Genomic DNA, 12,034 nt, shown 5'->3' with positions numbered 1-12,034 from the left:
TCTTCCCCAATATTTGGAACCAAGGACTGATCACCCCAATTCACAAAAGTGGAGACAAATTTGACCCCAATAACTACCATGGGATATGCGTCAACAGCAACCTCGGAAAAATCCTCTGCATTATCATTAAAAGCAGACTCGTACAATTCTTCAGCGAAAACAATGTACTGAGCAAATGTCAAATTGTTTTTTTTACCAAATTACCGTACGACAGACCACGTATTCACCCTGCACACCCTAATTGACAAAGGGTCTGCTATACAAATTGATGGAAAGTGGTGTTGGGGGAAAAACATACGACATTATAAAATCCATGTACACAAACAAGTGTGCAGTAATAATGGAAAAAAAACACACATTTCTTTCCACAGGTGTTAAGGGAATTTTTATCTATAATGACTAATTATGTATACATTTCAATCAGGATGAATTAAAAGACTTATGTTACTGTACATGTATGAATTTTCTCTGTTGCTCTCAGTATTGAATATAATGTAGTCAGGAGTTTAGTACAATGACGGTCTGTTCCTTTGTACAAATGAATCTCCAGATGGCAGGGACGGACTATCTCCAGACAGTCTAGAATGCTAATCTACACTGGCTGACCTTGGCTCTAGGCGAGGAGGGAAGGCTTGAGAGCTATAGGGCCTTTCTACCAGTGTCAAGAAGAGACGGAACATTTAGAAAACGCTGACGTCATTTTCAGTTTATAACCTGTGGCAAAATGTGTATGAACTTAGTACTCTCTTGAATTAAACGCTGTTACCTGACTTTTAAGACCGGGGCTCTGTCCATTCTTATAAAATATAGGGTCTTACAAACCCTTCGAATGCATTGACAGAGTGTTTGATTTTGATTGGGAAATAAAACAGAGGAATTTAGAATTCCTTCAACAACAGGGCTGTGGGGTGAGACAGGGATGCAGCTTAAGCTTCACCCTCTTCAACATATATATCAACGAATTGGCGAGGGCATTAGAAAAGTCTGCAGCACCCGGCCTCACCCTACTAGAAACTGAAGTCAAATGTCTACTGTTTGCTGATGATCTGGTGCTTCTGTCCCCAACCAAGGAGGGCCTACTGCAGCACCTAGGTCTTCTGCACAGATTCTGTCAGATCTGGGCCCTGACAGTAAATCTCAGTAAGACTAAAATAAGGGTGTTCCAAAAAAGGTCCAGTTGCCAGGACCACAAATACAAATTCCACCTCGACACCGTTGGCCTAGATAACACAAACAACTATACATACCTCGGCCTAAAAATCAGCGCCACAGGTAACTTCCACAAAGCTGTGAACGAGCTGAGACAAGGCAAGAAGGGCCTTCTATGCCATCAAAAGGAACATAAAATTTGACATACCAATTAGGATCTGGCTAAAAAATACTTGAATCAGTTATATAATTCATTGCCCTTCATGGTTGTGAGTTCTGGGATCCCGCTCACCAACCAAGAGTTCACAAAATGAGACAAACACCAAATTGAGACGCTGCATGCAGAATTCTGCAAAAATATCCTCTGTGTACAACGTTAAACACCAAAAAATGCATGTAGAGCAGAATTAGACCGATACCCGCTAATTATCAAAATCCTGAAAAGAGCCGTTAAATTCTACAACCACCTAAAAGGAAGAGATTCCCAAACCTTCCATAACAAAGCCATCACCTACAGAGAGATGAACCTGTAGAAGAGTCCCCTAAGCAAGCAAGCTGGTCCTGGGGCTCTGTTCACAAACACAAACAGACCCCATAGAGCCCCAGGACAGCCACACAATTAGATCCAACCAAATCAAGAGAAAACTAAAAGATAATTACTTGACACATTGGAAAGAATTAACAAATCAACTGAGCAAACTAGAATGCTATTTGGCCCTAAACAGAGAGTACAAAGTGGCAGAATACCTGACCACTGTGACTGACCCAAACTTAAGGAAAGCTTTGACTATGTATAGACTCAGTGAGCATAGCCTTGCTATTGAGAAAGCTGGCTCTCAAGAGAAGACAGGCTATGCGCACACTGCTCACAAAATGAGTTGGAAACTGAGCTGCACTTCCTACCAAATGTAGAGACACATATTTCCCTCAGATTACACAGATCCACAAAGAATTCAAAAACAAACCCAAATTTGATAAACTCTTATATCTACTGGGTGAAATACCCCAGTGTGCCATCACAGCAGCAAGATTTGTGACCTGTTGGCACAAGGGCAACCAGTGAAGAACAAACACCTTTGTAAATACATCCCATATTTATGTTTATTTATTTTCCATGTTGTACTATTTGCACATCGTTACAACACTGTATATAGACATAATGTGACATTTGTAATGTCTTTATTATTTTGGGTCTTCTGTGAGTGAAAAAAAACCCAATAAAAATGGACATTACTGTTCATTTTTATTGTTTTCTTTTCACTTTTGTTTATTATCTACTTCACTTGCTTTGGCAATGTTAACATATGTTTCCCATGCCAATAAAGCCCTTAAATTGAAATTATATTAAAGAAAGGAGTAGCTCTGGCTAAAGTACGTAAAGAAGCTGCAAGATTATTCTACTCAAGATAGACCACAGCATTTCGTTTCAAATGGGAACAAATAAGTAATAGTGGGCAGAGCCAAGCACGCATGTATTTGATAGAAATCTAAACAAAGCAAATTTTAAATAAACTTTTGCAAAGGTTAAAATCTACAAAACTCAGTCCACTCTGTTCGTAACAGATTCTAGTTTTGGCAACAGTAAACGGTATTGAGATCAAATGTTTCATCGATGAGAACATTTGCATAATTCCGGCCAAAATCCATCTCACTCCATCTTATCCCACTGGGCTTCCTCTCATCGCCATATTTGGTAGTGAGCGGAAACGCCAACCGGATGCTTCACACTTGTACTAACAGTGAAATATCTGTCTCATCTGTGGAAACAGCTTGCCTTTCGTTAGCTATTTAAACATCTATCTGTTGCTGATCGTTGTCCAAATATCACCATCAGGTAATTTGTATTATATATAAAATGCAGCTATCCAGAAAGTTGTAAACGACACCTGCCCTTATGTTCGTTTTGACAATGAAAAGCGTTGTTAGCCATGCTAACATAAACTAGCTAGTTAGTGGCCTGTTCGACATTGCAGCCAACAGTGTAGGCGGCTACCGAATGACTGATCTAAATAACTGTCCATTAAAATGTCTAGATCAGTCAGTCAATTCACCCATGCCACATTACGTTTTTGATGCTCTCGAACGCGGCCAATGTTAGCTAGCTAACGTTAAATAGTTGACTTTCTACTCGCATTTTATTTATCCATAATTATCTAACGTTATCCTGTTACCTGGGTTTTATGTAAAGGGTTGTGGTTAGCTATATTACAATAGGCAACTGTAATTAATCGGAGTGAAGTTGGCTAGTTTTAGATAACCTTACACGAAACGGCGAACAAGCTAAGTTTGTTTGAGTTACGCATGATTGGGTAAGGGCCTTCGTTAGCCAAGTTGTCTAGGATAGCGTGCTGGAATTAGATGTCTAGCTATCATGACAGCGCCCCCTTCAACTAGCCATCTGTTTGGGAGCATCTAAGCGCTAGATTTCTTAGTTTACGATTACATTAAATAGCTAGATACATTAACAATGTAATCTGAAGTGAGTTAGTTAGCTTCCTGGTTGCTCTATCCTCTTCCACCACCTAAAGCACTTGCCGCGTTCATGTACTAGTCGGAACTCGGAAATGTACGACTTGCTTACTGGTTGTCGTTATACTCGTGACGCGTTTAACCATTTGGCAATTCCGAGTTTCCTAGTTCAGACTAGACAATGAACATGGCAACTGTCATTTTGAATCAGTGCGTCTGTGGCCTGAGGTCAATTGTCGACTCTTGTGCGATTACGACAAGGTTTCATTACGTTTGACAAAAGTGTTGACTATGTGTTTACTGTAGGCCTAATTACCCGTAATAGTTTGTTACTCTGGGGGGATTTTGGCCAAGGTGTATTAGCTAACAGTAGCTGTGTTAGCTACTGTAGCAACAGTTGCTTAACGACAACTAAGTAAATCTGAGACGTAGCCAGAGATGGTCATGGTGAGACAGTGCTATATAAGAATTGAACTCAGGAAGCCCCTTACCACAATCCCTTACAACCAAGTCAGTAAAAAGCTAAACCCCATCCCAGACCTTCGTAATGCCAGACTAATCATTACACGAATGATTGCTTTGCATAAGAGGAGGCTACATTCATTCAATTTCAGACCCACACAGTTAACGTTAGCTGTCTATTTGATCTGCCCAAGTATTTGATCCATAACATAAAGAATGAAGTGAAAAAAGTACTTTTGGCTCGGGTGATTCAGCCAGATATCTTTTTTTCACTTTCATTCCAGGACATATAGCTAGTTCAAATTTGATTTAATTAAGAAGGCTGTTTTTATTTCAATCCATTACTGTACTAATCAGTGGTGGAAGAGGATAGAGCAACCAGGAAGCTAACTAACTCACATATTTGTTTTGTTTCAGGAAATTTTACTCCAGGATCAGGGTCCAACCAAGTCCAGACAAGATGAACATGTTTGATCGGAATATACATTTTGATTCCCTTTTTAAATTTTCCCAAATGTAAGTAACTTGCTTGGTTTACTATTTCCACACACTATCTGACAACATTAAGGAGACTTACTGGCATCATTATTGTTGTCATCATGAGTCAGTCATTGAACAGAAGCAGTCTGTACTGGTCACTAACAGGCTTTGCTACTGTTGCAGGCATTGATGTGTTACTAAATTACAATATGACTAGATTAGTCCTAACTGATGAGTTGGACATTTTATGTTAAAATACATTTTCTGTAGAGCTAAACCTGTTCCTCATACAATAAAAACTCTCCGCTTGATCTCACCTCCTGCTCCACTCAGGCTACAAGCATACCTGATTCTGGGTGGGTTGGGTGTAGTGATAGATCAATTCTCTGTTGATGTTAGGCTTTGTGGGTGTTGCATGTGATGTGCACTACCGTTAAAACGTTTAGGGTCACTTAGAAATGTCCTTGTTTTTGAAAGAAACGCTCATTTTGTACATTAAAATAACATCAAATTGATCAGAAATGCAGTGATTACAATTACTATTGTAGCTGGAAACGGCAGTTTTTTAAATTGAATATGTACATAGGCATACAGAGGCCCATTATTAGAAACCTTCACTCGTGTTCCAATGACGCGTTGTGTTAGATATTCCAAGTTTATCATTTTAAAGGGCTAATTGATCATTAAAACACCCTTTTGCAATTATGTTAGCACAGCTGAAAACTGTTGTCCTGATTTAAAGAAGCAATAAAACTGTCCTTCTTTAGACTAGTTGAGTATCTGGAGAATCAACATTTGTGGGTTCAATTAGTCTCAAAATGGCCAGAAACAAAACTTTCTTCTGAAACTTGTCAGTCTATTCTTGTTCTGAGAAATGAAGGCTATTCCATGCCAGAAATTGCCAAGAAACTGAAGATCTCGTACAACGCTGTGTACTACTCCCTTCACAGAACAGCGCAAACTGGCTCTAACCAGAATAGAAAGAGGAGTGGGAGTCCCCAGTGCACAACTGAGCTAGAGGACAAGTACATTAGACTGTCTAGTTTGAGAAACAGACGCCTCAAGTCCTGAACAGGCAGTTTCATTAAATAGTACCCGCAAAACATCAGTCTCAACGTCAACAGTGAAGAGGCGACTCCGGGATGCTGGCCTTCTAGACAGAGTTCCTATGTCAAGTGTCTGTTCGACCATCTTAATCTTTTCTTTTTATTGGCCAGTCTGGGATATGGCTTTTTCTTTGCAACTCTGCCTGAGACATGAAATACATAGAGAAGATTGAGAGATGTGTGTGTATGTGCATGTATATACAGTTGAAGTCGGAAGTTTACATACTTAGGTTGGAGTCATTAAAACTAGTTTTTCAACCAGTCCACACATTTCTTGTTAACAAACTGTAGTTTTGGAAAGTCTGTTGTGTCATGTACGAAGTAGATGTCCTAAGTCATTTTTCCAACAATTGTTTACATACAGATTATTTCACTTAAAGTTCACTGTATCACAATTCCAGTGGGTCAGATGTTTACATACACTAAGTTGACTGTGCCTTTAAACAGCTTGGAACATTTCCATAAAATTATGTAATGGCTTTAGAAGCTTCTGATGGGCTAATTGACATCATTTGAGTCAATTGGAGTTGTACCTGTGGATGTATTTCAAGGCCTCAGTGCCTCTTTGCTTGACATCATGGGAAAATCAAAAGAAATCAGCCAAGACTTAAGAAAAAAACCATTGTAGGCCTCCACAAGTCCGGTTCATCCTTGGGAGCAATTTCCAAACTCCTGCAGGTACCACGTTCATCTGTACAAACAATAGTATGTAAGTATAAACACCATGGGACCACGCAGCCGTCGTACCGCTCAGGAAGGAGACGCGTTCTGTCTCCTAGAGATTAATGTACTTTGGTGCGAAAAGTGCAAATCAATCCCAGAACATAAGCAAAGGACCTTGGGAAGATGCTGGAGGAAACGCGTACAAAAGTATCTACATCCACAGTAAAACAAGTCTAATATCGACATAACCTGAAATTCTGCCCAGCAAGGAAGAAGCCACTGCTCCAAAACCGCCATTAAAAAATTAAAGCCAGACTATGGATTGCAACTGCCCATTGAGAAATATTGACATACGTTATGTTTGGAGGAAAAAGGGGGAGGTTTGCAATCTGAAGAACACCATCCCAACCGTGAAGCACGGGGCTGGCAGCATCATGTTGTGGGGGTGCTTTGCTGCAAGAGGGAGTGGTGCACTTCACAAAATAGACAGCATCATGAGGAAAGGAAAATTCTGTGGATATATTGAAGCAACATCTCAAGACATCAGTTAGGAAGTTAAAGCTTGGTTGCAAATGGGTCCTCTAAATGGACAATGACCTCAAGCATACTTCCAAAGTTGTGGCAAAATGGCTTAAGGACAACAAAGTCAAGGTATTGGAGTGGCCATCACAAAGCCCTGACCTCAATCCTGTAGAAAATTTGTGGGCAGAACTGAAAAAGCGTGTGTGAGCAAGGAGGCCTACAAACCTGACTCAGTTACACCAGCTCTGTCAGGAGGAATGGGCCAAAATTCACCCAACTTATTGTGGGAAGCTTGTGGAAGGCTACCTGAAACATTTGACCCAAGTTAAACAATTTAAAGGCAATGCTACCAAATACTAATTGAGTGTATGTAAACTTCTGACTCACTGGGAATGTGATGAAAGAAATAAAAGCTGAAATAAATAATTCTCTCTACTATACTTTGGACATTTTACATTCTTAAAATAAAGTGGTGAGCCTAACTGACCTACGACAGGGAATTGTTACTATGATTAAATGTTAGGAATTGTGAAAAACTGAGTTTAAATATATTTGGCTAAGGTGTATGTAAACTTCCGACTTCAACTGTGTGTGTGTGTGTGCGCACACACACACGTACGTGTCTGTGTGTTCCTCATACAGTACAACTCTCCCTTCTGTCTCAGCTCCCGCTCCACTCAGCTGCACCTGAAGAATGTCTACTCCAGCCTGGCCCTGTGCATGTTTGTGGCTGCAGCTGGAGCCTACGTCCACGTCATCACCAGACTATTCCAGGTAAATGGAGATAATGGTAGCCATAGGAACAAGTACAACCAAACTGAAGCACTCTATTAGTGTTGTAAGTATTAAGAACACTTAAGTGTGGAGTTTGGGGTAGATTTCACAAAAGAGGGCCATATAACATATGATTGTGTGGTAATGTTTTGTAATTGACAATCACCATTTATCTTATTACATTATAATAACGGTTGCTGTGTGTTTTATGTCCATTAGGGTGGGCTGTTGACAATAATGGGCTCCCTGGCCATGATGGTCTGGCTGACGATGACCCCCCACTGCCCTCAGACGGAGAAGAAGAGACTGGCTATCCTCTCTGGCTTTGCCTTCTTCACAGGTAATCTCTTGTGGACAGATCTCTGTAAATATAACTGGTAACGTAGAGTCTGTCGGGAAGGAATGGGACGCGTAGGATAACGAGCAGCAGTAGTTTCGTTGTTTGGGTTTTCCGTCACTGGTTATTTGGACAATAACGATTTTGAAGGTGTTAGCATTTTTTGGAAGGGGAGGGGACATTCAGCCCCGTAACTTGCAAAGAGGGGGTGGAGCTCCTCGTTCCAGTTCCGCTCTGTTTTAGCATCTCTTGATCCCTTCTCTTAACACCTATGGACCCAGAACTTAATTGAGCAGCTGAGCAATTACACAAGACTTTAGTTCTGGGTTAACCAAGGTTACTTGACATCTGGTTACCGAGGTTACTTGACATCTGGTTACCGAGGTTACTTGACATCTGGTTACCGAGGTTACTTGACATCTGGTTACCGAGGTTACTTGACATCTGGTTACCGAGGTTACTTGACATCTGGTTACCGAGGTTACTTGACATCTGGTTACCGAGGTTACTTGACATCTGGTTACCGAGGTTACTTGACATCTGGTTACCGAGGTTACTTGACATCTGGTTACCGAGGTTACTTGACATCTGGTTACCGAGGTTACTTGACATCTGGTTACCGAGGTTACTTGACATCTGGTTACCAAGGTTACTTGACATCTGGTTACCAAGGTTACTTGACATCTGCCTCATAGCGCTGTCAGAAAAGGGCCTACACTGTGTGTGTGTGTGTGTGTGTGTGTGTGTGTGTGTGTGTGTGTGTGTGTGTGTGTGTGTGTGTGTGTGTGTGTGTGTGTGTGTGTGTGTGTGTGTGTGTGTGTGTGTGTGTGTGTGTGTGTGTACTTTTTCACTCACCCTCATGCATTTCAAAAGCTTTGGATTGGTGCAAACATGGCTGGAGGGAGTTGCCACCATATTCCTTACACCAGTCCATTCTTTTTAATAAATCCTTGAGGGGGAGGGTACGAGTGCACACTTCCAAAGAAGGGTAGAGAATCTAAACGCAGCCTATGTATTTTTAGCTATTGTAGTGGTCATGTGCTGATATTTTGTTTTGTTTTCTTCTCCATTCTAGGTGTTGGTTTGGGCCCAACCATGGATTACATCATCTCTATTAACCCTAGGTAAAATGACAATAATTATCTGTAAGTAGCTAGTTTCCTTTTGACTGAAGGTTTTTTTCTAAATGTTTCTCATATCTACTCTCCTTCTCCAACCAGCATCATAGTTACAGCCTTCCTGGGGACCTCCATCATCTTTGTGTGCTTCACACTGAGTGCTCTTTACGCCCAGCGTAGGAGCTTCCTCTTCCTCTGGGGTAAAGTGTTGTCTGCTGCTAACCACATTGTGTAATGTAAAGGAATTGAAACTATAGAACGTAAACTTGCACACCTTGACGTGCTACTTGGTCAGATACATGGAGAAAATAGTCTAGTCGTTACCAGTGTCCTGGAGTTTTATTTTTTATTAAGGGACTGAAACGAATCACTCCGGTTTTAGTGAAACTGTACTGTTGTACAAAATAAATGTTACTAAATTAAAATACCCCATGTCTGCCTTTCAGGTACTCTGACATCCGGATTGTCCATCCTGCTCCTGGTCTCTTTCCTCAACATGTTCCTGGGGTCTGTCATGTTGTTCAAGGTAAGAGGAAAACAACCTACTATAGTCATGTTTGCATTGTTTTGAATAATAATACTATACACAGTGCTGTCAAACACTACTCTTCATGGACAGTTATAGTATTACTTACTAGTTGTCATTTTTACCAATCAAGCGTTTTTGTGTGTGTAGGCTCACATATACCTTGGCCTGGCCATCATGTGTGGATTTGTGCTGTTTGACACTCAACTCATCATTGAGAAGGCTGAGATGGGAGACAAAGACTACATATGGTAAGGGGGACACACACTCTTGACCTGGTGAAGAGGGTGGGGGACTAGTTGTTGAAACAGTCTTTTGCCATTGTGATCTGGAATTTACAAATGTGCATGGGTGTGTCTGTCAGGCCATGCAATCTTTCCTTATCTAACACAGTAAAACGTAGAGTAGGGTGGGTATACAATGCAATTGGTATGGACTTGGTATTACGTAGACTGTGTCAATAGCTTGGCTCTTTTACAATGAGCTTTTCAAGTGTTTTATAAGATATTTGTTAACTCTTTTCTCTCTTCACCCTATTGAAGGCACTCTGTGGATCTCTTCTTGGACTTTGTGACTATCTTCAGGAAGCTAATGGTTATTCTGGCCATGAATGAGAAGGTACAATACTGGCAAGGGTGCTCTAACACAGTGCATTTTTATATAGTATACCAACTATACTATACTTCCACTAACTCTTATACACATTGCTATGTTTTGAACAATCTAATAACATGCACATAGGACCAGAAAGCATCTTAAATACTATGTATGATTAACCAGCATAGTGTACCTTATAGTAATCTTGTACTTTGCACTGCCAGGTTAAAAATGGTTTGAGGTTAGTTAGGTGAGAATTTGTCTGTTTTATGTAGAGCTGTATTGAAAATATGTTATTTATTTAGCAGGACAACAAGAAGAAGAAGTAAATTAAGTGGAGGAAAGATCTGTGACCTGGAATTGCATCAGGAGTGCGTCTGGTGCATTCGCCTTAACTGCTTGATCATTCTGAATGATTTAGACCCTGATTTGATTTTGTTCTTTGGTATATTGTCTTCATTTTTAGGAACCGATTGGTTGCATTTGGAATTTGACTTTGTCATAAGGTTTGATGTCTTTGAGCTTTGATGTAAAGGTCTAGAAGTCCCATTTTGAAGGGACCGTGTAGTTGTTTTGAAGTAATTAACACAGACTTATTTTGATAGTTATTTTCACATTGTGTTGACGATTATAAAAAAAAATATTTTCCATGTGAACAATGCCTCAAATTATTAAAGGCCACTTTTTATATACCTACTGATAAGTACAATAACAGTTTGAATTTGTGGGACCTCTTCAGCAGCTGTTAATATAATGGAAATGGATACATTTACTGCAAAGAGGATGATCATTCTGTGAATATTATCTGTTCAGTTGGGAATTCTGCCACTTAAATAACCCCCCACACCATATTCGTCTCATAACGATGACATCGCAGGATTTCAGCGTTGTGATGAATGGAGAACATGAATTCGTAGGGTGGTCATTTACATGGTTTATCATTGTTATTAGCATACCGGTATAACAAATATTACTACTTCTATTACAGTACAATCCCTTTCTAGGACATGTATTTTATGTCTGTTAACTGATCAGAGTAATTTACTGGTTTCATTTAAGGAATTGTCTTTCTCAAAGTGAGGATGCTCTTATATCAGTATTTTTATTTTGTAGGTTGTCATTTAGGGAATGTTCTCAGAGTTTTTTTTATAAGATGCAAACGATTGCATTCGAGGATTTTAATCATGTTAAATATCCAGACCTGGCCCAAAGCACCTCAATCAACATAAACAATGATTGCTATAGGAGTTGTATGGTAATTGCTGGTGGTGTTGTCCGCTATGGTGTCTAGAAAGTGATATATATTGATTGACTTGTGTTGAGGAAGTGTAATATATTTTTCCAGATATTTCTTTTGTCAAGCTTGTTCTGTCTTTTCCTTACTAAAAAAAGATTCAGTGCTTGAAACGGGTGAACAGTAGAGAACCTGTGTTTCATGTGCTATGGATTTTATTTTATGTATTGAGGTGAAATAAATAAATCCCACTCATCTTAGAGGAATGTCCAGGAGTAACAAAATTGATTTACAAGGTGCACTTACAGTTTAATTGAGAAGTACTCTCTTGTGACAGGGGTTATGGGATTAATTGAGAAGGTATGGCATTTCTGCCAAATTCAAACTATTCCAGTCAATTCAGTCACTGAAGCACATGGCATAGCATCCAATTACCAGTCTGATTTAGTCCTCTTCTACTCATTCATTCTGCGTCCTTGGCTAAAGGATGAGCTGTTCCGAATGTTTCTTCCTTGATGTTGAGGGGAATCAAGATGCAGGGAAATTAACGGTTTCCATTCTGATATGTGTCATAGTCCTTAGGTTTTCAACATTGGT

At 39.9% G+C, this 12,034-nt stretch overlaps 1 protein-coding gene across 2 annotated transcripts; it reads left to right on the top strand.

The window, feature by feature from the left end:
• Window positions 1–2,835: 2,835 nt before the first annotated feature.
• LOC139413612 (probable Bax inhibitor 1) lies at window positions 2,836–10,802 on the top strand. Of its 2 annotated transcripts, none has more exons than XM_071161213.1 (10): window positions 2,836–2,983; window positions 4,498–4,596; window positions 7,517–7,625; window positions 7,845–7,965; window positions 9,038–9,086; window positions 9,183–9,280; window positions 9,527–9,606; window positions 9,757–9,857; window positions 10,149–10,224; window positions 10,512–10,802. In XM_071161213.1, the coding sequence occupies exons 2-10, from the start codon at window positions 4,541–4,543 to the stop codon at window positions 10,530–10,532; spliced, it is 711 nt and encodes a 236-aa protein (XP_071017314.1). In that variant the 5' UTR covers window positions 2,836–2,983; window positions 4,498–4,540; the 3' UTR covers window positions 10,533–10,802. The 2 variants fall into 2 exon arrangements, with proteins under 2 accessions (XP_071017314.1, XP_071017313.1); XM_071161212.1 differs by having other exon boundaries at window positions 2,842–2,983; window positions 10,509–10,802.
• Window positions 10,803–12,034: the final 1,232 nt, after the last annotated feature.

This window comes from Oncorhynchus clarkii, chromosome 7 (genome assembly GCF_045791955.1).
Source record: "Oncorhynchus clarkii lewisi isolate Uvic-CL-2024 chromosome 7, UVic_Ocla_1.0, whole genome shotgun sequence".
In the NCBI taxonomy this organism is placed as follows: domain Eukaryota; kingdom Metazoa; phylum Chordata; class Actinopteri; order Salmoniformes; family Salmonidae; genus Oncorhynchus; species Oncorhynchus clarkii.
Note: the sequence above shows the minus strand (reverse complement) of the source record. Positions and strands in the feature narration are given on the sequence as shown.